This window comes from Coregonus lavaretus (genome assembly GCF_964263955.1).
Source record: "Coregonus lavaretus genome assembly, chromosome: 33".
Classification (NCBI taxonomy): Eukaryota; Metazoa; Chordata; class Actinopteri; order Salmoniformes; family Salmonidae; genus Coregonus; species Coregonus lavaretus.
Genome location: NC_140020.1, coordinates 5,993,226 through 6,019,329, shown reverse-complemented (window position 1 = coordinate 6,019,329; position 26,104 = coordinate 5,993,226). Strand labels below are relative to the sequence as shown.

General features: G+C 43.8%; 2 protein-coding genes across 7 annotated transcripts; one reads left to right on the top strand and one right to left on the bottom strand.

Annotated features, from left to right (window-relative positions):
• Positions 1-3,160: 3,160 nt before the first annotated feature.
• LOC311108726 (pumilio homolog 2-like) lies at positions 3,161-22,657 on the bottom strand. 6 transcript variants are annotated; one of them, XM_084151457.1, is made up of 23 exons: positions 22,573-22,657; positions 20,663-21,017; positions 19,920-19,988; positions 19,672-19,777; positions 16,836-17,023; positions 16,402-16,574; positions 15,768-16,089; positions 14,460-14,553; positions 13,994-14,101; positions 13,641-13,789; positions 13,336-13,456; positions 12,633-12,776; positions 12,050-12,319; positions 11,596-11,829; positions 9,243-9,510; positions 8,924-9,053; positions 8,472-8,606; positions 7,873-8,010; positions 6,703-6,828; positions 6,204-6,275; positions 4,740-4,861; positions 4,222-4,414; positions 3,161-3,653 (listed from the first exon to the last, which is right to left on the bottom strand). In XM_084151457.1, the coding sequence occupies exons 2-23, from the start codon at positions 21,002-21,004 to the stop codon at positions 3,522-3,524; spliced, it is 3,636 nt and encodes a 1,211-aa protein (XP_084007583.1). In that variant the 5' UTR covers positions 21,005-21,017; positions 22,573-22,657; the 3' UTR covers positions 3,161-3,521. The 6 variants fall into 6 exon arrangements, with proteins under 6 accessions (XP_084007583.1, XP_084007582.1, XP_084007584.1 ...); XM_084151456.1 differs by lacking the exon at positions 22,573-22,657 and adding an exon at positions 22,219-22,427; XM_084151458.1 differs by lacking the exon at positions 22,573-22,657 and adding an exon at positions 22,219-22,427 and having other exon boundaries at positions 8,478-8,606.
• Positions 22,658-23,449: 792 nt separating this feature from the next.
• LOC311108684 (rho-related GTP-binding protein RhoB-like) lies at positions 23,450-25,332 on the top strand. The gene has a single exon (XM_084151395.1). It carries the CDS (start codon positions 23,610-23,612, stop codon positions 24,198-24,200), a length of 591 nt encoding a protein of 196 aa, XP_084007521.1. The 5' UTR covers positions 23,450-23,609; the 3' UTR covers positions 24,201-25,332.
• The last annotated feature ends 772 nt before the right edge of the window (positions 25,333-26,104 follow it).

The following is a 26,104-nucleotide window of genomic DNA, read 5'->3' as shown; positions in this document are numbered from 1 at the left end:
CACACGTGAACACACTTAAGATGAAACAGTAATCCTGCATATTGAGAATAGAAATTACACAGATGTACTTTTCAGATCGGAATCTTATCTTTTCATTTTTCACCTAAATTGTTTATGTGATTGAGCAGCGATAAGATCAAGTCCAGACTTTGTTACGAGGCTAGGTCAAAGGTGCACAAGTCTTATTCAAATTCCACCCCTTGAAAGCCTGTCCGAGAGCTGATCCCCTATAGCCTGATCTCTTATCATCATTAGGTATAATTAGTGATAGGCCTAATGATAAAATTCCAATGGCATACATACTGTAAATACTTACTTTTTAACTTTGCATTGTTGGGAGTGGGCTCGTAAGTAAGCATTTCAAGGTCAAGTCTGCACCTGTTGTAATCAGGGTGCATGTGACCAATCGATCACAGTGTATTTCATATTTCAAGCTGCATATATTCATCCTGAAGCCTAGGTTCATTCACTGCAGTCAGAGCAGAAGGTGATCGAGAAAAGTCCACTGCTCAAATCGACATTCATGACAAGTAAATTAAATTGACATTAATGAGAAAAGTAAACCAGGCTACTCACCGAAGTCGTTATTGCAGGTAAACATGCGCCCATAGCAAACAGTAAAGTGGAAATCAGTAAAGTCCTCATTGTATCTTGTCTGCAGTGATTAAAACGTATTTTCAGTCTCATAATAGTACAGGTGTACGTTAAACCTACCTGTGCGGGATTCAAGGCCCCGCCCTCTGTTTACAGAAGGACAGACAGTGAGCATGTCAGAGTCAGAGTCACAGGGTCAGACAACTCGACTCCAATTAAAATCTTATCTGATCTGCAGAATGTGGACATTTACATTCAGCAACCTGTTAGAAACTCCTTTATAAAACAATTGATAATGTGGAGACTGGAGATTGGCAAGAAGCACCATCTGCTGCTCAAAACATTACATTTTTACATTTTAGTCATTTAGCAGACGCTCTTATCCAGAGCGACTTACAGGACAGATTTAACTGACCTGCTTAGCACCTAACTTCAAGTTCCAAATTCAAGTACTGCAGTTTGCACAACACCAACTTCCTAAACAAGATATGGAAATGAAAGAAGGCACAGAAATAAATGATCAAATGTTAGAATGGTTTAATCATAGTCACAATTCTGCTTCCAAAAAATGAGTCTTTTTTTCTTTCTTCATCTAACGTCTGGAAATGTACATAAGGCCACCTGAAAATGTACAAGACTTTGACAGTGTGACAAAACTCATATGTTCATATTTATATAATTGACAATATCTTACATTTCTTTTGCTTACAAGGTAGTAGCTGTTCCAAAATACAGCACTCTTCTGTACAAAAATAATTCTGTCATATCCTGTGAAGTTTTCCATGGCAGCAGAGGGGACCAGAAGCAGCCTCATTTTAAGTACAGAGCATTGGTGTTCCTTTAAAACTGTCACACGTCAGAAAGACAATATCAACAGGAGATGTTATAAAGCTCCGCATACAAAACGAGGCCGACCTTTCTCATAACAGATTTAAAAACAAAAACCATGTCAGATCGAGAAGCCATAAAAAGACCGGTTTTAAAATAACGCTTGATCAAATAAAACTGTATACATTATATTTGAGGGGAAAGGGAGTGATGAATATACATCCACATCAAAATGCACATTTAGGCTAATTCTTCCCCAAAAGTGTAAAAGACATCCATTTACAGCATCAACGTTTACAAATGTACAACTGTACAGACGAAATAAAAGCATCACTACCAATTTATCAAGGCCTGTCAAACACAACAACTAGACTTGTCAATTAAACTCACACTTATTAACTGCACATATACTACATGTATTCTACAATTATTCATATGAAGCAAAAGCCATTACTACTAGCATCACAGAGGAGTTGTATAGCTTTTTAGATGGCCCCACTACCCTCCCCACCCAATTCACTAGAATATTCAGACCAGAATTTGTTTTAAAGAATAACTGAATTAAAACAACCTCATGACGGTCTCACATAAAATCATCCTGTTATTTTTCTCATCTCATCTCCAAATCCCAATGCTTTACACACTTGGGATAAAAATATTAAATAAAAAAAAACTCTTACCCAAGCCCCCTACCCAAAAAAGCAACAATTTAATATTTACTCATACACAAAGATGCTATACATTTTTGCTAAACTACTTCTATGCAAGAGATGAATATTCAGTACATAAAGATACCGCTTCTAGGGCAGTGTTCATCTCAAAACTACAAGACAGATAGATGTTCCACAATACATGATAAAGAAATAATTCCAAGTTATTAAAAACCTGTTACAGCATGCCTATGCTTAACCCGCTCCAACCCCCACCGCCCCCCAAAAGCCCCGCTACGGTCATTTAATGTAAAGATTACAACCAGGTTAAACTTCCACTATTCAACCCAACCTCGTGCTCTGTTTCTGAATGAGAATAAACGTCTACGGTAGCCATGTCTGCCGTAAGCCCCCAAGCAGCCACATAGTGATCGGCCCAAAAAAAGAATCATAGAGTAAGACCGTATAGGTGGGGCTTAGTGGCATCACTGCCTACGGATGCAACAGCGTATGTACGCATTTCTCAATGTGCACCGTTTAGTACCAATGCCATTCGTTGCCGACTAGTCAAATCAAGCCAACTGCAAGCCAACAGTGCGACAGACCGATGCACCAGTCTGCGGAAAAACAGCGGGGAGAAAAATAAAAAAATCGAGGCCATCACGAGCCACCAACTGGATGACACTCCCCAAAAAATTAAGCACAGAGCTCTCCAAAGCAAATCATTCTAGTTGTTCAAGTAGAGACCAGTGGATGACTAACTCATTGGCACGAGAGACATAGTAATCGTCGGTGGGACAGATGGGTTTCATAATCTATCCATACTATGCAGTGCTAGAAGTAGAAAATGGATCCATCAGCTGCTTTGGCATTGGGATCATTGTGTGGTAGTAGAAAGATAATTATTTATATATTATATTTAAACACCTGGCTTTTAATTAGAACAGCTGATAGTAGTAGTAAGTCTGGGTACAAAAACAAATGGAAAATTGTTTAAAAGGATCACTCAAGTTCGGCCTTATAAAGTCACTTGCTGGTGTAATTGTAAGAATTGTACATTTTCAGCAAATGCAGTTCCTTTTTTTTTTCTACAGAGAATTTACAAGGTAAAAAACTAAATGTACAGGATTATATGAAAAACCAGTCAGTTACATAATAAACAAATGGGGGGAGGGGGTTGTGCTTTACCCAAGAGATTGCCTGCAAAACTGTCTGCTACCCCCTCCATGGTGGCCACGTAGGGGACCAGCGCTGAGGGTAGCATTAGAGTGGCAAGGTCAGTTGTCACAGCATTTCATAGGTGAAGTTGAAATCTTTTTTTTTTTGGTAATTCAACAGAGGGTGTCAAAGGTCAGCCCTGATGGCTCAGGAGCTAGAAATAAGAAGGTGTGGGGGGGGGGCAGCTCCTACTCTGGTCTTTAGGTAATGGACACAGAAGGCAGGACAGGCCTACATGAGGCCGTTGGCGGGCCCTCCGATGGGCCCCAGGTCAGAGCTACTCTTCATGTAGTATTTCTCTAGCTTGGCCAGGATGTGCTTGCCGTAGGTGTACTTGCGCAGGGTGGCGATGTGGGGCCGGATCTGGGGGAGCAGAGAGCAAAGATTAATTAATTACACCATTTATGGTGGGACTGGACCAATCAGGTTTAAACGTCGTTCTTGTTTTACATTTTTAAAAACAATGCCGTCTGCCTTCCACTTAAAAAGTCTGCCCTTGAAGGATACTAAGACATAAAAAATGATGGGACAGCAAATGTCCGTCTGGTCAACATTCCACATAAAAATACAGGACTTCACACAGCACTTGGCAAGGAGAGACTCCTATTGCTAACAATTAGATTTAGGATAACAACTAGGAATCACTTAATCAGAGTATCCTAACCATGCTGTACCGAAAACACCACCAACCTTTGGTTTTATGGCAATAAATGAACCTGGCTTAAATTAATCTGATCTAAATGAACAGGCAATAGGAGATGTGGGATGTGCTCACTAGGAACCAAAGGCAAGCAAACAGGGAGAAACAGGAAAGGGACTAACCTGAACTTGTCCATTGAGAAATGCTCGTTTCCGTAGCAAAATGTTTCCCGTTGTGAAACTATTTGCACTAATGACTTCACCTCAGAGCCGATGGTATATGCCAACCCACCTTGTGCATGATGATCTTGCGCTGGGCGGGTTCGGCCATGTCGATCATCCGCTGCACCACGTAGTTGGCGTACTGGTCCTTCATCATGGTGTACAGGGCGCTGTGGGGGCCATCCTTCTGGCAGCACACCTCGTCAATCAGCAGGGCCCGCTCGGCACGGGACGAGTGGATCACACACTTCTCCACCACGTTACTGAAGGAGAGACGAGAGGTGGACTTAGTTAAAAACACTAAAACTACATGGGCCGGTGTCCTGTACACTGTCAGCCTAGTCCTGAACTAAAAAGCTAACTCACTGGAGAATCTACATTGAAAACCATGGGAAACCACCCCATGAAGCCTCAGAATGTGATTAGTCTCACTCAGTGGAGGCTTGTGTCACTTTAAAACTGGAGGCTGGCCTCATTGTAATGGCTGGAATGGAATAAATGGATCTCACTCCCACCAGCTATGGAAAGGTATCTAAAATGAAAACAGCCCTATGACTAGTAATGGAGAACCAAAGGGTTTTGCCTTACCTTGCAAATTTGTGCTGGCTCAGGAGGAGCACCTTTCCGCGGACCTCTGCCACAATTTTGCTCTTATCTTCGGGTCTGCCGTGCTCCAGGACGTGCTGGATGACGTAGTTGCCGTACTGATCCTGCAGAGGGCGATGGAAACAGAAGATAGTGAGCGTGTGTGTGATCACGTTTCCCATTTGCCACAAAGGAAAACAATAAATTACATAATCTTGTAATGGCATTTAGTTAACCCCCACTATGGATTCAATACTTTTCAGACAGACAGTTGAGACGGATTTTCTTGTGACAGAAATCTACAACGACACCCCCGCAGAATCGTATCAATAGCACCAAATACCACCATGTCATCACTGCAGATTAAGGTCAAAAGACCAGAGAGGCTAGTGATTTGCGTGGGACTCAGGCCTATACAGGTCTATGAGCAAACAGCAGCATCTTTGTCCCTTCAGGGCCAGCTGATAAGACAGTTATGGGTATGGTTGTGAGGGAAAACAACCCAATACACCTAAAGCTGCGCAGGAAGACAGACACTGAAACTCACCTGACCAGATAATAACATCAATAGTGCCAACATTTTGACCATCTTAAATGATGGCGATTCCTCATTAAAACAGTTTTTTTTTTTTTTTATGGTGCAAGGCCTGGCTGGGTAAGGTCAAAATGTCACAAATATTCCAACTTCAATTCATTATTTCTCAATAATGCTTTCAGATAAAAATGTCAAATATAAGTCAACATATATATGTTTTAAATGACCTGTTTTGTCCTGGTTTCGTGGGGAATCACCCATGAGTATCATGCCTTATTATTACAGACCCCCCCCCATTTGATTTAATGCAAATTACATTGTTTGATTTACAAACCTCCCCATAATTTTGCATCATTGCTCAACATGGTCTGATGGACTTTACCCCTAAGTTCCAAGAACCCACAGTCGAGTTGGAAGCCTATAGAACAACCCATGTCAATGTTGGGGGGGAGAGTCCAAATTGTGGCAAAACAAATGCTCTTGACTTAGGGAGTCTTCCTACCAAGCATTGAGGATTACAAAATCACAGAAGTAAGGAAGAGAAGAGTGAAGGAGGGAGGGAAAAAGAGGAAGAATCAGGAGGCGCCCGTGACCTAAGAGAGGGATTATCCAAACAGAGAGAGCCGAGAAGTGGGGTGCTGTGAATCCTCTACGTGACAGAACAGAGAGATTGTTTATAAGCGAAGGAAGGAGAAAAAGGAGGGGAGGGGAGGGAGAGGCGTGCTCTGTGAGTTTAGAGGAGGAAAGAGGCCTGCAAAAGAGGGATAGAGTTTAGTGATGGTAAAAGGCCTTTACTGTGTAAAAGCACACTGGTTGTTGAGAGAGAGGGAGAGAGAGAGAGCGAGCGAGCGAGAGAGAGCAAGAGAGCGAGAGTAGGGAGGGAGGTGACACGAGGACCACGTCCGCGTGGGAGGGAGGCGAATTGCTCTGACCTTAAACAGTGCGTCGCTGGACACTGTATAATATGTTTTGGGTGTCATCTCCAATGAAACGCCTTGATATTTCTAGATGGAATAAGTGGGGGGGGGGGGGGGGGGTAATTAACATAGGTCAGAGGTAGAAATCATTGACAGCATTAATACACTTATCCTTATCTATCATTAACCGTAGGATTAACATTAACTGACAGGGCTCACAGTCGTGTTCGTTAGGCACCAAAGGGAAGAAAACAGATTGAAACAGGGAGGGACTGCCGGGACTTGTCCAAAGAGAATCGGCCATTTCTGTTTTCCGTCACCCTTTCGTGCCCTAATGAACACAACCCAGGCTACACAGCAACACTAACCACACTAACAATTAAAACAAAACTCCACAAAAACTACAACACACACCTAATCACATCTAACAACCACAAAGCATTACATTGTCTGTGTCTGGGCGACTGGGGCCTAGTTATGAGTTGAGACCAGGGGCTTGCCTGGCCGCACTTACCTGGCCGAGCTGCTCAGAGTGCTGGTGCAGCTCCTCCAGGATGGGCAGGGTCTGCTCCTGGGTGCAGTGCTCCAGGATCCTCTGAATCACCCTGCAGCCGTAAGGGTGGGTGGACAGCACAAACACCTGCAGGGAAGAGACAGACAGCACAATACACCTCAACAGAATGGGTAGCAGGCTCCCTCGGGTCTAGATAAGTGAAAAATAAAGTAACGCTTCAGATAAATGGAATTAAGCAGAACATTTATTAAAGCGTAGAGTATGTCGTCATTAGCTGGCGCTCAATGCCGACGTGTGAAAATGTATTTAACAAAACAAAAAACTTGTAAAGGGCCAAATGAGCCAGTCCATACATTGAATCCTAAGGAGAAAATGGGGGGAAACCTTTCTACTAATAGCCTGTGTGTCTGGGTCGTTTTCAATAAGTGAACATTTTTCTGGAGCGGGCAGGTACTGCTATTGGAGCTGGTCCAATAAGAACATAGATTTTAGTTTCCAGTTGTAAAAAGTGTTGCTGCGGTGTGCCCTGCTGAACACGAGCCTGGCTACACCCATAACTAGGGGTGCGTTCGTAAAGTCACTCTGGCTCTCTACTCCTATTTCAGAGCACTCTCGTCCGAGTGTGCCAGCGCGCAGAATAACTGATGAATTTACAAACACGCAACACCCGTCTAATATGACCGGTGTCAGTAAACATTGGCAAACAATTGTTGCCAGCAGCACAGTTACAGTCACCAACGCTCTAGATAACATGAAAACAGCCTAACCAGCTCGGCTAGGGCGAGTAAAATGGTCAGAGTGAGGCGTTCTCTCATTTGTGTCTGGGAGTAGCTAGCAAGTTAGCCAGTTAGCTTGGGTGCTTGACTGCTGTGGTGAGGTCAGAACGCTCTGATCAACCCTACTCCTTGGCCAGTGTCCAGTGTGCGCCCTGAACGCTCCTAGAGTGAAACGTTCTGAATTTACGAACGGACAATCTGACTACGCTCTGAATTTACGAACACACCCTAGGATAATGAGATTTATTGGTGCATCATAACGGGTTTATGTTTTATGGGTCGAGCTCATCAGGCATTAAAACACAGAGGGACAACTTAAACTTGTTCAATCAGAAACACTCATTTTCTGTTACAAAACATTTTCCATTGCGTGCCCTATTGAATGGGCTCTCACCTGGCCCTGGAAGGCGTCGATGATGAACTGCAGGGCCTGGGGCTGAACACACTCGATACACTTCTGCACCACATGGTTCCCGTTCTGATCCTTCACACACTTCAGCACGTGGCCGTCCAGTTCTCGTACTATGTCACTCTGAGGAAGGGGATAGAGAGGGAGAGGAGTCATCTATCCATCCCGCTCATATCCATCTATCAATTTTCTACCAGTCTTTGTTCATCCCATAGAAATAGAATGACTAAATAATGATATTTCTACAGTACATCCATCCATTCTCTTCCTTCCAATGGCTCATTGATAAGTCTAATTTCTACCATAGTCCTCAATGTAAAGGGCAATTCAGAGATGCTTAAGACTGTTCAAAGTGAACAGAAAAGATCACAGGACCGTATTACACAGTTCTATTCATCCATCCACCATGCTTACTGGAGAGTACACTAATCAGAATGCAGCAACTGATAACCCTAGGGCTTCGTCATGGGCTACATCATGGGCCCTGGTCAAAAGTAGTGCACTATAATGGGAATAGGCTGCCATTTGGGACGCATCCTAGAAGCAAATAAAATGATCTAACGAGAAGTGAAGATCCCACTTACAATTACCTGCTGGTCAGAGGAGATAGACTCCAGGGCCTTCTGGATGACCCGGCAGCCGTACATCTGCAGGGCCAATGGCAGCACGTGGCCGCGGATGCGGGTGGCCAGAGCCAGCTTCTGATCTGCACTGCCGAACTGCACAGACACAAAGAACATTTCAATTACGATGCAAAATTATGGCGACTTGAAAGTTTGTTCATTTGCATTATATAATGTCAATTTTAGTCATTTAGATAACCGTACAATAAGTGCAACCAACTAAAGTAGTTAAGATAATATCACGATTAATATTTAACCTTAAAAAATATATATAGATGTGCAATATCAGTGCTAGTAAAAATCGAATTATCAGACAGGTACTGGTTGAAGGCACACTAACAGTTGGTATGTTATGATCCAACGATAACAAGTATCCAGAGTGCCATCGAATCTAACCCGACAATGGTTCCCACCTCAAAGAACTTCTGGATGACGTAGTTTCCAAACACGTCGGTCATCAGCTGGTAGGCTGCTTGCAGGATCTCCCCAAACACCATCTGTCTCTCTGCCGGGGTGGCCCTCTCCAGCTTCTGCTGGATGAACCTGGAGACAGAGGAGGAGGGAAGAGGAGGAGAGGGAAGAAGAGGAGTTAAGAGCAACCCGAGCATTATGGTGATGTGTTGTTTTTCAAGAGCATGATAGTGGGGCATAATATGCAGCAGAGGATGTGTGAGTGTTTGTGTACCACTGTGCGTGTGTGTCCATTCATCCGTGCCTCTATCCGTCACCCACCTGGAGCCGTGCTGGTCCTGGGAGAACTCCACCATGTGGCCGGGCAGGTCACGCAGCTGCAGGTTGGGGAAGCGGTTGTTGCGGAAGTCCTCCAGCAGGCGGCTGCGCCCACTGGGCATGACGTCTGAGCGGCTGTAGCGAGGACGCGACGGCGGGAACAGCTGACTGCTGGAGCTGAACAGGCTGGACGTGCCCCCTGCACTGCGGTACTTGGCCTCCGCGCCGGGCGCCGCCGAGATGTAGCGCCCACTGCCGTTCGTCAGGCCGCCTGGAGGTTGGGAATACCGGGAGGGAACAAAGGATGAGGGGGTGTAGCCATAGAAATAGAATTTCGATCCTCAGTATGTAGCTTGAATGGGAATCACCTCTCTGGTCACCAATTCTATGCATGTATAGCCATCCACTTAGACAGTGGTGGTTGAGTCAAGTGAAGTAGACAGATAGTATGTATGTATGTATATATATTTTATAGGTGGAGATTGTAGTAAGAGTCCTCGCAGCTCTGCATGAATCTACTCGTGTATGTATGAAAACAGACATTTCCAGCAAGACTGACTGACAATTGCCGCAGACGCAGGATAAAGACATACATCTCCATTTTGTGCAACACTATTTCCTCTTTTGAAGAGTGAGTGAATTACAATGGCAGGGTGGCGACAAAACGTCATGCAGCGATACACAATTAATTTCTAAATATATCTGCCTGCCCATCTTATGTTCATATACAGTGGGGGAAAAAAGTATTTAGTCAGCCACCAATTGTGCAAGTTCTCCCACTTAAAAAGATGAGAGAGGCCTGTAATTTTCATCATAGGTACACGTCAACTATGACAGACAAAATGAGCATTTTTTTCTCTCCAGAAAATCACATTGTAGGATTTTTTATGAATTTATTTGCAAATTATGGTGGAAAATAAGTATTTGGTCAATAACAAAAGTTTCTCAATACTTTGTTATATACCCTTTGTTGGCAATGACACAGGTCAAACGTTTTCTGTAAGTCTTCACAAGGTTTTCACACACTGTTGCTGGTATTTTGGCCCATTCCTCCATGCAGATCTCCTCTAGAGCAGTGATGTTTTGGGGCTGTCGCTGGGCAACACGGACTTTCAACTCCCTCCAAAGATTTTCTATGGGGTTGAGATCTGGAGACTGGCTAGGCCACTCCAGGACCTTGAAATGCTTCTTACGAAGCCACTCCTTCGTTGCCCGGGTGGTGTGTTTGGGATCATTGTCATGCTGAAAGACCCAGCCACGTTTCATCTTCAATGCCCTTGCTGACGGAAGGAGGTTTTCACTCAAAGTCTCACGATACATGGCCCCATTCATTCTTTCCTTTACACGGATCAGTCATCCTGGTCCCTTTGCAGAAAAACAGCCCCAAAGCATGATGTTTCCACCCCCATGCTTCACAGTAGGTATGGTGTTCTTTGGATGCAACTCAGCATTCTTTGTCCTCCAAACACGACGAGTTGAGTTTTTACCAAAAAGTTATATTTTGGTTTCATCTGACCATATGACATTCTCCCAATCCTCTTCTGGATCATCCAAATGCACTCTAGCAAACTTCAGACGGGCCTGGACATGTACTGGCTTAAGCAGGGGGACACGTCTGGCACTGCAGGATTTGAGTCCCTGGCGGCGTAGTGTGTTACTGATGGTAGGCTTTGTTACTTTGGTCCCAGCTCTCTGCAGGTCATTCACTAGGTCCCCCCGTGTGATTCTGGGATTTTTGCTCACCGTTCTTGTGATCATTTTGACCCCACGGGGTGAGATCTTGCGTGGAGTCCCAGATCGAGGGAGATTATCAGTGGTCTTGTATGTCTTCCATTTCCTAATAATTGCTCCCACAGTTGATTTCTTCAAACCAAGCTGCTTACCTATTGCAGATTCAGTCTTCCCAGCCTGGTGCAGGTCTACAATTTTGTTTCTGGTGTCCTTTGACAGCTCTTTGGTCTTGGCCATAGTGGAGTTTGGAGTGTGACTGTTTGAAGTTGTGGACAGGTGTCTTTTATACTGATAACAAGTTCAAACAAGTGCCATTAATACAGGTAACGAGTGGAGGACAGAGGAGCCTCTTAAAGAAGAAGTTACAGGTCTGTGAGAGCCAGAAATCTTGCTTGTTTGTAGGTGACCAAATACTTATTTTCCACCATTAATTTGCAAATAAATTCATTAAAAATCCTACAATGTGATTTTCAGGATTATTTTTTCTCAATTTGTCTGTCATAGTTGATTACAGGCCTCTCTCATCTTTTTAAGTGGGAGAACTTGCACAATTGGTGGCTGACTAAATAATTTTTTTCCCCACTGTATATGCTCTCCAATATATATATTTAAAACTTGATCTTACCCAGGTGAAGGCTGGAGGAGGAGCCGTGAGAGGAGGGCAGAGAGGGTGGGGGTGTGAGGGGGGAGTGGCCCGGTGTTAGTCCAATGGGACTGGGCGAGGAGTAGCCCAGGCTGTTGTAGAAGGGCTGGCCAATGGGGGTGAGGCTGCTGCCGCCGCCGCCGCCACGCTTGTACAGGTCAGAGCTGGCCAGCAGGGAGTCCCGGCGAGAGACACTGCTGCTGGTGGAGCTCGACACTACGGGAGAGAGAGATGAACACGGGGAAATATAATGAGGAGAGAGAGAGAAGACAGCAGGGAATCTAAAGCAGGGGCAAAGAGAGACCTTTACATATATCACAAATCTTGGAAAACGCAATTAATTGTCAAGAGAAAAGTCTAAGTGGTGCATGACATCACATTTTATGTACGCTTTTTGCATATGTACAATGAACCTGAAAGTTCCTTCTCCACTAACCTGAGGAGCCAAAGCCTCCGAGTGCCGAGCCCAGGCCCACGCCCAGGGAGCCGCCGGCGCCGCTGAAGCCCAGAGAGGAGGTGGGGGAGAACAAGGAGCTGCTCTGGGAGCTTGCCGGCACCGACCCGGAGCCGTAGAAGGAGCTGGAGGGCAGGCCCTGGTTCTGCTGCTGCTGGGGCTGCTGCTGGGGCTGGGGCATGGAGCGGTACAGGCCGTTGGGCTGGGGGCCTGACATGTTGTTGCCCGAGCCGGACGCCGAAGCCGCGGCCGCTAAATAGACAGAAGGGATGGAAAGAAAAAGCAGCTCAACACGGTTCAGTGGTCCCCGTTTGGAGAGGACAGGGGGTGGGGTGAGCGTATTAACACTGCTGGACAGCCCTGTCCGTATGAGCAATTCATAATTGTAAGATTGAGAGTCTAGATTATAAAGCTTTGCTCATTTTTCACAAGCAAAGTACAGTAATATTGTGTTCACACTGTAAACGTGGCACTCATTCCACTGGCTGCTAAGCCGCCTCCAAAAACACAATTTCCCACAATAAACATGAGGAGAACACTGGGCCAAACAACCCGTGGTACTTACCAGCCTGCGCTGCGGCCTGTGGGTTGATGAGGAGCGGGGTTTGGACCAGGCGGACGGGCCCTCCCAGACCACCGCGGGCCCCGGGGGCCATCACCAGGGTTCCGTTCTGGTCATAGTAGGCGGCGGGGGCCAGCATCTGGTAACCTGGGTGGGCAGGAGACAGACAAACTGAGGGGAAACACACTGTGAAAACCAGCCTGGTCTATGAAGTTGCGTGTGCTCTACAAGAGGGCTAAAGATGTGGTATCTTACTGCACCATAATCAACAGTAAGAGAAAGGCAGTTTAAAATAGTATGTACACGAAGGTATTCCCACAGTGGGAATATGAGAGACAAGTTTTCATATCAAATTACCCCCCTAAAACACTACACGACCTGTTAAGCCTGTTTGAAGGGGCTAAAGGGGAACCTCAACATGCCTTTGAAGGCTGGCATAGATGCACATAATGCTGAGAGCAAGTATACTATATTCAAATGCTACTCTTCACCTCTCACTCCTTGGGTAAAATCCAGAACAATTGAGGGTGTTACACCGCGCCGACCCAAACCAAACTCTATTGGCTCGGATATTCTCTTTTCACATTGTCCTTTGTTCCTGCAATTATGTGAATGCTTAACCAGGCCTGATCAGTACAGCTTGGTTTGGCTCAGTAGTGTTAAAAACCCTTGTGTGCTCCTCAACTAACACTACTCGGTCACTGACCTGGCATACCAGCATAGGCGAGAGCAGGGTTGGCGGCTGCGGCTGCTGCCAGGGACTCCTGCTGGCTCTGCTGGCTCTGACCAGGGGTGAGGGGGCGCTGGTTGTTCCCAGGGCGCATCACCTGGAGAGAGAGAAGATCAAGGGTTACACCACAACCTCACTTAAAATGACTTGAGTCATCTGAGACAGAGGGAACATGTACAAGATCAATCATGGTCACTTCCAATATTCCTTTGTCTATAACTCTCTTCTCAATACTTAAATTAATTCTCCAGTTAGCTGCTGTTAATTGGGGAAATGCCTACCTGTTGCTGTCCTGGCCCTGGTCCCTGATTGGATGCCTGCTGGTTAGCATTGTGACTGGCAGCCGCCGCGGCAGCCTGTTGCTGGAAGAGGTTGGCAGGGTACACGCCCCAAGGAACACCATAGTACTGGGGGGGAACCACTGTAGGCCCTAAGGGAAGGGAGTCCTCAGTTACTACTACCAAACCTGTGGCATGAACTTGCAATTCAATTGAATTTTATACAATTGTTGGGTGCATGGAAGTAGAAGATGATACACTCACGTAGCAGTAAAGCAGCTTTTAATGAAGGTACCCACTCAGAGTGAAAGAGGTGCTATGTATGAATACAGTTTGTGTGTGTGGAGAGTGCTAACCGGCAAGTGTAGCCGCTGCGGCCAGTCCTGCAGCGGTGTAGGGGTCAGCTCCGGGGGGTCCAGTGTTGATGATGTATGGGTTTGGCACAAACGCGGGAGCAAGGCCGGCTGAAGAAAACATCCAGTTAGCAGTGCGTCCATATTGAATAACACATCATCCAATATCAAATTGCCGTCAAAACCACAATGAAATCCAACTAGTACGGCATTCGGTACATTTTCACGTACAAAATATTCAACCTTAATACTACACCAACGACTACCCAATCTGGCACAAATATGCTCTTTATATGTACGTGTGCAGTTTGGAGCCATGTAGATTTATGAATAAATCCACGGTACATTACACTGTATATAGTAATAAAAACTACAATTATATTCATAATATTATAATTTAGGGGGTGCTTATATTTTTCCTGTTATACACTTGTACAAATTTGGTGAACCAAATTGAGCTCCAACTTACCAAGGTGTTGTTGCTGGGCAGCAGCCAGAGCATACTGTTGCTGCTGGGCTGCAGTGAGCTGCTGGACAGTCAGATGGTTGGACCTCTGGAACAACTGGACAACAAAACAGAACCAGTTAGACACTTTAATACCCAAGTTTCCACTACTCTCAGGGACAGGGATGCAAACTGGTAAGGGCCCAAAAAGGTGACAAACAATTTGCACGGAAACATACGAAAGTGTGCCTATTTTCAGAGAACAACAAGTACATAATACATATTTGATTAATCTCAATATTCCTAACTTTCCAAACCACAATAAACAGAAAATATTGTCCTGGGATAGGGGTGAGTTGGGTTCTTTGGTCTGGGTTTAAAGTTACAGCATGTCACTTTTTGGGCGGCTTGACACCTAGAAAAGTGAGTTATCGATCTGTCATTCTCATTGAAAGCAAGTCTAAGAAGCGGTAGATCTGTTCTATGTGCGCTATTTCTATGCTTCCCGTTCTTAAGTTTGTGTCTTTTACTTTCGGTTTTGTACACCAGCTCCAAACAGCTGAAAATGCAATATTTTTGGTTTTTGAAAATATATTTCACAGAGGTTTACATGGTACAATGATTCTCTACACTATAGACTGTTTGTTTTGTCACATAAACTAAAATTAGGAAAACAATTAGAATTTTAGCAACCAGGAAAGATTAAGATTTTATTGCCAAATTCAGTTTTCTCCGTTTAGTTTCCAGGTTTTGGATTTTCCCTGTTTTTTTCCCAGGTTATTTTTCAAGTTGCCCTTTAATTAAATTGCGCACCAGGAAGAGACATTTGTGTTTGGCTAGCAGTGTTTCTGCAGAGGTTCTTGTAGCCGTGTTTGCAATTCAAATGCTAATCTGATTGATACAAATCCTCATGATATCATTCTGCCAGATAGACCTACTTTGCAGTCAACATTTCATTGGGAAGGTTTTTTGGGAAAGCCATTAGATTATGCAGAGAAAACATTAAAGTCATGCTAACTGGATACACAACACACAGGTGCACAGAAACAGTTACTTGTTCAGAAAGTTGCAGGAAATAAGAATCACTGATGCATTATTTTCATGAATGATGAGAAACTACTGTAACATAACTACTTTTCTAATAAGTTCAACACATTTAACTTCCTGTGCTCAGTCCAGCGGCTCAGCCAATGATTTCGATAGGCTACACAGACCCCACCCCAAAAATACATTGTTCCTTCAGATCTACAAGATTCACCAAAGAAAAGTTACATCAATCTATGCACCGAAGAGAAATGTAGTCCCTAGTTACAACTTCCTGGTTCAACCCACCTGCTGCTGGGAGTTGTAGTCAAACAGGCCAACAGGGGTGCCGGAGGAGTCCACCTGGATCTGGTTGCCGGCGTAGTCGAACTGGAGGGACTCCACACCCTGCTGCTGCTCCATGTTGCCCATGTTCTGGGCCTCCTGGCTCTGGAAGTCCTCCTGCTGCTGGGTCTTGCTCTGGGGCTGCATGGTGTGGTGCTGGAGGTGGTGCTGGTGCTGCTGATGCTGCTGCTGCTGGTGCTGGGCCATCATCTCCAGCCCGGCCTGGCTGGGGCCCATCCTCTCCACCGCTTCGGTGGGGGAGGCCTGGCGACTTCCTGGGGTGGGGCTGGAGAAGGGGGGGGGGGGGGGGTACATATGACGATATGGACTTTGAGGCTTTGTTCACAACTGTCTCCCAGCAAAGTCTCACAATGACATCGACTGCCTTAATCAGTTGCACTTTGAAACAAAAGTATTAGAACGTATTAGTCCCTAGGTCTAATACAGCTTGGAAGTGACTAACATCTTATCTGCATAATTCAAATAACTTTCATTTTCCAGAGAGGGCTCTATGTGTGGTGACGGATTGGTAAATACATCTCAATTATTATTTAACGACCCCATTCACCCCCCAATAATCACTAAAAAGGGCCCATACTTGAAGTCTTTGCAGTCTCTGTCCATGCCATTGAGCAGGCCTCTCCCGTTGGCCTTGGCCACGTCACTCTCCTCTCCCACTTTCATTTCTGGGCTCTTGTCCCCTTCAAACGGGGACGTCTTGTCTTGCGCGTCGCCCTTCTCCCTCCCGTCCGGGTCAGCGTCCCCTCCGCCCTACAAAAGCAAAAATAAATAAACATTGAGAAGGCTCGTTTCTCCAAACAGACGCAACGCTCCATTGGAGAACACAAGGCTAGAGCCTAACCCCAAGCAATAAGACAATTTGAAGCTTCATTTGAGGTTGCATTTCTGGAATAACTCTAGACCTGACAATTTTTGTATCACTATTGAAGCTGATGTAGATCTTCTGTTTGTTCTGAGTGGATCGGCAAAAAAAGGGCAGAGAGCGAAAGAGACCTTGGCAGAAAGACTTACGTAGCCACCATTCCTGTAACGGCCATCCATCTTGTCACCGGGAGAGGAGCTCAGGACGTATTCCACCATGCTCACGCCAAGGCCTCCGCCCTCGGAGCGAGGGGACAGCACGGAGTTGGCATCGCCGTTCCCATGGAAACCCTGTCCGGGTCGTCGCTGCACCATGATTGGTTGGGACACCGAGTGATCTGCTCATCAGAGGAATAGGGGCGGCGCAAAGAATAGACAGCCAGGAAGGTGAGACACTCATAATATGGAGATTGTGCTCGGTCAATGCAGAGACATTTCTCAAAGGAGAAAAGGAGTTTCAGTAGATACAAAAAAATAATATTTGCATGGTCTTCATGGTACCAGTTCAACTATGTATTAACTGCAGTATTTTAACTCCACGCACTAAACTGTAAGGCTATTTATTTATGCATAGAAATAAACTTTGATTTTGGGTTGAATTGGCCATTTTGTTAAAAGCACCACTAATTCTGAGTAAATGGAATTTTATAAAACAAGTTACACTTAAGTAACTAAATGTAATCCCCAAAAGTAATAATTTTTCATGAGAGGGCCATAAACAATAACTAGTAATGCTGCATACTCAAAGAAAATGTTTGAAGAAAAAATTCTCACCTTTCTGGTAAAATATAGTTATACATTGCTGAGGTGTAGTCACTATTGAGGACACAAGCTCAAGTATACAGTAAAAATATGATAGAAATATTTCATATGATGTACTTCCTATTCAACAACTGTATGAATAAAGTTTGAAATGACTTGTATGCTTTCTAAATATATACTGAACAAAAATATAAATGCAACATGTAAACTGTTGGTCCCGAGTTTCACGACAAAAAGCGTATTGCTCTCAAATTGTGCACATATTTGTTTACGTCCCTGTTAGTGAGCATTTCTCCTTTGCCAAGACAATCCATCCATCTGACAGGTGTGGCATAACAAGAGGCTGATTAAACAGCATGATCATTATACAGGTGCACCTTGTGCTGGGGACAATAAAAGGCCACTCTAAAATGTGCAATTTTGTCACACAACACTACCACAGATGTCTCAATTTTGAGGGAGCGTGCAATTGGCATGCTGACTGCAGGAATGTCCACCAGAGCTGTTGCCAGAGAATTGAATGTTCATTTCTTTACCATAAGCTGTCTCCAACGTCATTTTAGAGAATTCGGCAGTATGTCCAACCGGCCTCACAACCGCAGAAAACATGTGACCACGCCAGCCCAGGACCTCCACATCCGGCTTCTTCACCTGCGGGATCGTCTGAGACCAGCCACCCGGACAGCTGATGAAACTGTGGGTTTGCACAACCGAAGAATAATAGGGAACCTCATCGTGCTCGTCGTCCTCACCAGGGTCTTGACCTGACTGCAGATCGGTGTCGTAACCGACTTCAGTGGGCAAACGCTCACCTTTGATGGCCACTGGCACAATGGAAGTGTGCTCTTCACGGATGAATCCCGGTTTCAACTGTACCGGGCAGATGGCAGACAGGGTATATGGCGTTGTGTGGGCGAGCGGTTTGAGCATGTTTGAGATGCTCTAGATCTACGTGTTGCCGCCAATATCCAGAAACGTTGCACAGCCATTGAAGAAGAGTGGGGCAACAATCCACAATCAACAGCCTGATCAACTCTATGCAAAGGAGATGTGTCACACTGCATGAGCAAATGGTGGTCACACCAGATACTGACAGGTTTTCTGATCCATGCCCCTACCTTTTTTAAAGGTATCTATGACCAACATATGCAGATCTGTATTCCCAGTCATGTGAAATCCATAGATTAGGGCCTAATGAATTAATTTCAATTGACTGATTTCCTTATATGAACTGTAACAGTAAAATTGTTGAATGTTGCATGTATATTTTTTGTTCAGTGTAGTATAATCAAATTATTAAATAACCAACTATAAGATTTCACCTTCCTTATAACTGAAAAAATACATGTGTATGTTTAGTGTTAGAGAAAATGTGCATACTTTCTAAAGGTCCCCTAAATAGGGGACTTTACATCCAAGAAGTTAAAGCTGCAATGTCACTTTTTGGGCGACCCGACCAAATTCACATAGATGTGTGTTATAGATCTGTCATTCTCATTGAAAGCAGGTCTAAGAAGCGGTAGATCTGGTCAATGTGTGCGATTTCTATGCTTCCCGTTCTTAAGTTTAGCTTTTGCGTCTTTTTCACTATTCCGTTTTGTACACCAGCTTCAAACAGCTGAAAATACAATATTTTTGGTTATGGAAAATATATTTTACAGCAGTTTAGATGGTAAACATTTTTCTTGAGCTGATGGTCGGGGGGCCGGAACATAATTACAAATAATTTGTAGACCGCAAGAAGCCCAAACAGATATAATGTTTGACTAAAACAATCATTTCAATCCTTGCTTACATTTGTATATGATCATGTCGTATCTCTACATTATGTGTTGGAAGGCTTGGGAACAGATTTCTTGACGTAAAAATCAGTATTTTATGTCCAACAATTAAAATTCCACACACATCAACAAAAAAAATCTATACAGAGAGAAGTACTTATTTTTTGCTCAGAAAACTTGGGGGGCCAAATAAAACCACCCGCTGCCAGTTGGGGAACCCTGCTCTACACTATATTTGCTTGTTTTGTCACATAAACTGAAATTATGCTAACTATTAGAATTTTAGCAACCAGGAAATGGAGGAGCGATTTCTGCATAGTGCCTCTTTAAGAATGCATGCATATGGGGGAGCAAAGGGGTTGATAAAAATAAAAATAGGTTCTCAAAAAACCCTGAGGGTAAAACATACAGACAGACCAGCAGAGGCACAGAAAACCACTCACGAGAAGATCCCCAGGCATTCTCCCTCCACTCCTCTCCAAGAAGCATCCCTTTCCTTCCATCCTTGGACAAGTCATCCGAATCCCACAGTTTCTTTGCTGGCAGGAGCTGTAAAGAGAAGGCAAAATGGCTACTTGAACATTATCGACATTCTGGGTCACTGTGGGAGACTTCAATGGAAGATGTAGGACAGAATCTATCCTAGGTTTAAAGAGAGAAACTTTAGATGTTGTGGTGGATCTCAACCTACCTCACCCATGCCCCTGGACTCCAAAGCAAGGGCTTGAAAACCATAGTTCATCTCATCCACAGTTCGAACCTGAGAAAATATATTTATTTTTGTGTGGCTTCAGTCAGTTCCAGCATATACACAATTCGACCCGGCAAAAATGGTATGCTCAGTCATGTAAGCTAGTTCTGGACATCATAGTGAAATTGGAAGAAGGCAAATGGATGCCAACTCCTGCCACACTTGCGAGGTTGTCCTCAACAACAACAAGGACATTATGAGTCTAAATAAATTACCATGTTTACTAAAAAGTAATACAAATCACATACTACTGTATACACTGTAGGGGTTGTTGAAGCAGAGGATGAGAGTTAAAAATCTGAATTCTATCCTTAGATAGAGATCACTGGCAGAGACCCCCCCCCCCCCGACAACAATTGACTTGGGAAGTGTGTGTGTAAACAGGCTGGGTGTTTAAACTACCCATTAGAATGACCCACTAGGATATTTGACAGGCTAATGCTTTCTACATTTAATATTTGTTGAATGTGATTTCTATGAAACAGAAGTAAGTGTAGCTTTCTAAAGAGTGGGAAATCTTTGGCTGGTGCAATTTATGTCATGCTCTACGCTGAAACAGCAAGGGTCTCTGTTGTGGTAAAGTAGTTTCTAGAAAGTATAAGATCTGCTTCTTTCAAATATTTTACCATTCTCAAACAGGAAGCTTGTAGCCAAGCAGTTTGGCTCTGGCAAAATCATTGTACCTGGTCAATGTGGTTGCCATCTCCAGTGGGCCAACGGTGCTTGCTGGGGGTGTAACCTCCAAGCTGCTCCCCAGGCTGCCTCTGGAAGAAGTAGCCCACTGTGGCATCATCCTGAGAGCGCCCACTTAGTGGAGGCTGTGGGGTGCCTGGGATGGGGTTGGGGCCCTGCAGACGGTGTGGCCCTCCAGGGCCCTGACCTGCTCCCCCCATGGCGGCCAGGGATCCCCCTCCGTGAACTCTGACGCCCCCGGCTTCAGGGGCACCGTTTGTGTGCAGCATCCCGCCTCTTGTCTCCTGCCAGGCCACGTCATTCATACCTAGGATGCTGCATGGAACGCTCATTCCACGGGGAAACCTTTGGAGGGGGAGATAACAGAACATGTCAGAGTAGAGTTGCTTTACATTGGATACAGATAGCACTTATCAAACATGTATAGACATTAGCCTGAGGTTTCTGATATAAAATGTATTTGTATTTATTAGGGATCCCCAATAAAAGCTTATTGAATGAACCAAACATATAATATATATCTATTGTCTTTTTTGGTCCCTAACAAAGGCAGAGTTTATTTGCTTTGTTTCATAAGTTACAATAACATTTGTAAGTTGACACACTGAAAGGTCTGTAGAATTTCAGCATAAAGCACTAGCAGCTAGTGTCAATATAAACACGCTAGTTAACAACATAATCTTCTCTTGGGACGTTACCTGCCCTTTCTTTGACTTGGCTACCTAGCTTGCTAGTTAATTTATGTAGCTAGCTATTACATTGTTACACATTAATAAACTTGAACTCGTTGCTAGCTAGCTAACATTAGCTAATAAATATTCAGTGTCCGAAAGTCCGTGTAATATGCGATTTGGCCTTCTTAGCCAAATAACTTAGCTAACATCAATCGCTAACATGGCAAAATGTAACTAATTAGCTATAGACAGTGGAAACAAATATCTTGATAATAACAATCAAAACAATTTTAGGTAGATGGATAACGTTAACTAGCTAGCCATCTAGCCTAGCTAGCTTGCTAACTAACTTGTTAGCGTCGCCAATCGAACAATGAATGTCTGCCCAAGGAGTGCTAAACTCTTCGGTGTCGGGTGTGTGTTTCGTCAAATAAATATTACAGGCAGCATGTGGCTAGCTAGTTACTGTAGTTCGTCGGATTAGTTTGGCTAGCTAGTTAGCTAACGTCATTCAAACAAGTTTTTTTTATCATGCGAAATGTATAACATTTGCCAACTAACGTTTGCTGGCAATTTAGCATAAAGATAGTTAGCGATTTCTCTGTTCAGGACAACGGGCTAGTTCACTGGAAAAACAACCGTTCGTGAACTACGTTAGCTAGCTAACATTAGCGGTTAGCTACCTGACGTTAGTTAGCTATACTGACAGAAGCCAAGTTAGCCAGGTAACTAGCTAGCTAACGTTAACAGTTCACTTGCAAATCCAGCGTCAATGTTGAATTTGTTTGTTAAATTAACTAGCTAGCTAGCCAGAAAGCTACATTTGTTGATGCTACCATAGCTAGCTAGGCAGATTAAGGAAGGCCTCTTACCTTTTCAGTTTGATAATAAAAAATAAAAATAAATGACTAGCTAGCTATTGTAGTTAAATAAGTGCATACAATAAAAGCATAGCTCTCCGTTGTTCACACGCCGTTGAACAGTTGTAAGCAAACGTTGTTAACCGAGCGAACCATACAAATGCCGTCTGTTGAGCTGCATTAACAAAACACCATTGCTGCTGGGTAACTACACACTCACTAACAACATGGCCCCCCTCCAAGTTCCAGAGGGGCCTTACCCGCTAAACAAAAGGGGGAAATACTCAACGACCACAGCAATAATCCACGTTTAAAATAGTGAGAATACGTACTACATCGCATTATAGACATTTAGAAGATACTCACGCGCTGTCTTTTCGGTTGAAGAGCGATGTTTGTTCAAAATGTCAGGGGTATAAATGTATATTGTTTTGTTTCCGTGGAGATCGGTCTTTTAATGATTTGGGATTGAACGTGCAATATATAGGAGTTGGACTATATTACGCTAGTGCCCTCCCTGCAGCCTGTTATGCATATTGTACGTTAATTACAACCGCGCACTAAAATGTCAAACAAGCAAATATACTATTTGCAATTATAATAGAATATGAAAAAATACCCACTCATAATTTCTCAATTATTGACATGTGGTAGCCTATACATGATTTATCTGTATCAAAAGTCTACTCTAGGGAGTCATTCCAGTGCGTCTAAAGTTTGAGTAAATGCTGATCAATATGATGATGGTTAATCAACATGACTATGATTGTTATAATTCTATTGGTGTAACTAAAACCGACGAAGACGCATGTTCCTATGCTTCTATGAGGGGGCCCACTGTACTGTAGCCTGTTGTAGGCTATAGTTTAGGATAGGCCCTATGTGTTTGCCAAATGGATAAACTAGTGGCATATGCCCATGTCAAATGGTTATTCATAAATGAAGTTATGTAATTATGAATTATGAAACATTTATTCAAAAAAATTTTATGATGTAGGAAATATCCCAAAATCATATTGCCAAATTATTTGAGCTCTGATTTCATAGAGCTGATCCCAGGTCGGTGTCTGGGCGAGACATGATCCTCGTGGTACGACCATCCCCTACTGACAAAGCAGGTCTGGGATCCAATCACCTCCTTCTTTTGAAATAATGATCTCACCGCCCTACTTCCGATTGGATTGCTATATTAAGAAAGCGCCCATGCTCTTTATAAAGGAAGTCAGTTGCTGGACAGGGAGCAAATAGCTGAGAAATATCGAATCCAGCGGAGAAACGCACAAGGCTACATTCAGGGAAGTTTAACCAGACTCGTACAGCCAGAATCGGACTTCTTAGCCAACACAGACGTCATATTTGTTAAACAGTTAGGATCAAGGGAAAGTATCGGTTAAGAGCAGCAAATGGCAGAGATACGAAAAAAGCTGGTCGTAGTAGGTGACGGCGCGTGTGGAAAGACCTGCTTGCTGATTGTGTTCAGTAAAGACGAGTTTCCTGAGGTCTATGTGCCTACTGTATTTGACAACTATGTGGCCGATATTGAAGTGGACACCAAGCAAGTTCAACTAGCACTGTGGGACACGGCTGGACAGGAGGACTACGACCGCCTTCGCCCGCTGTCCTATCCGGACACTGATGTCATTCTGATGTGCTTTTCCGTGGACAGCCCAGACTCCCTCGAAAACATCCCAGAGAAATGGGTGCCAGAGGTAAAGCACTTTTGTCCCAACGTGCCTATTATTTTAGTTGCTAACAAGAGAGACTTGCGCAACGACGAGAATGTTAGGAGCGAGCTGTCCAGAATGAAACAGGAACCAGTGAAAACCGAGGACGGGCGGGCCATGGCCGTGCGCATTGGCGCGTATGACTATTTGGAGTGTTCTGCTAAAACGAAGGATGGTATTCGGGAGGTGTTCGACACTGCGACACGTGCTTCATTACAGAAGAGATCAAAACCCTCCAGCGGTTGTGGGAACTGCTGTCTGTTGTTGTGAATGAACAGCTAACGTGAGCAATAATGTCTCTTACGTTAATGTACGGCTGCCAAGACCTGTTGTCATTGTGCTTGAAAAGATGCATGACCAAGTCTGTGCGTCTCCCATTAGGCTAAATACTTTCTTGCGAGCCGGTAGCCATGAAAAATAAATAATCCTCAGATTGTGGATCATCTGGATCTATTCACCTGATCCCTTCATTGACGCGAATACATAATCTAATACAAGTAGCCTACAACTGACACTCCCTGCGACTCTAATTTACTGAATAAATACGTTTGTCAAGCATTCAGGATGCTGCCTAAAATGATGCTGTAGCCTTTGAGGATGTTGTTCCAAGTAGCCTACTTGAGTGTCGGGTGCCAAGGCTTGTTGACATGCAACCAGTTAGTCACGAAATGTGGCGATGCCTTCAATTGTGTAGGCAACGCCATGCACATTTACATAGACAAAAACCTAAACTTCCCTTGTCTGTCACGAATGTTGAATACAATTCTATTTCAACTTAATCTGCCGATTGTGCGTGGTGTTGGTCCTTCAGCTGGTCGACATTTGAGACAAAATATCCACAGGAACGTATTATTAAACCAACTTCAAAACGCATGTCTGTGTGTAGCAATCAAGATGTTTGCTCATGACCAAAGGCACGTGCACGTAACTTATGCATAGTAACAAGTGTTTACATGGTTTTGCACATGTGCCAGGTGATAGAAATTTCAACTTCAGTAATAGCACTTTAAAAAGTATTGTAAACAATACTCTCCTGTGGATATTTTGTCTCAAATTCCAAGCAGCTGAAGGACCAACCAAACAGGCAACTGGTAGAATAAATTCAAACAATTTTATTCAACATTCTGGCTTGTAAGGAACATTTCCATTTATTTTTTTGTTAAGCTGCTCTCCAAGTGTTTTTAAAAGGCTGTGTGTGTGTGTGTGTGTGTGACATTGCATTAACATGACAGGGATACCACTCTGCAGCACTGTGTAAAGCATGAATGCAATTATTTCACATACTGTATATGGTGGAGTTTCAAAAAGATCCCCATAGTGCAATATTTTTGTCATAGTTTCAAGTTTGTCAGTAGTTTCTATTGTTTTATGTTTTAAATAATAAATATATGATCAGAATGTGTATAGCCTACTGCCAGTTGAATTCCATTTGTATGGCCTGCTGCTGTGGATGTAAACTGTAAATGCACATGGGACAACCTAATTATTTGATTTTTGTGGATAATTATCTGTCTCACATAGGGACAGTTTCATAGTGGATCATCATAGCAAGAATGAACTCAAGTCAGGAATTTAAGGTCACTGTTATAGGGACATAAAATGTGAAAAGGATCTCTCACCGCTGACTTATGGGTCTAGTGATGCTCAGGGTCACAAAGCAATCCACTTATGTAATGCAGCTATAGCTTACTGATAGCAGCAGTTAACCCACATCCTGCATATTTTCACTCTCTCATAGCCTTGTTTGGGATAAATGGCAACACAATTCAGGACAACACAAACTACCCCTTATGCAGGAAGGGGGTAGGTGGTGTGGTCCTCTGTAGCTCAGCTGGTAGAGCACGGCGCTGGTAACGCCAAGGTAGTGGGTTCGATCCCCGGGACCACCCATACACAAAAAAAATAAATATGTATGCACGCATGACTGTAAGTCGCTTTGGATAAAAGCGTCTGCTAAATGGCATATTATTATTATATTATGTATGGAAAGCTAATTTAACAGCTATCTAAATAAATAAATAATACAGTTATATATATATTGGAAATAGTATTACAGCACAAGGGGATGAAATTAGGACAGAAAACACAAAGGCACTGTTGTAATATGGGGACTGGGCAAACTGGAAAATTGGGAGACTGCTTTCCATCACAGCCCAACCACACAAATGACGAAG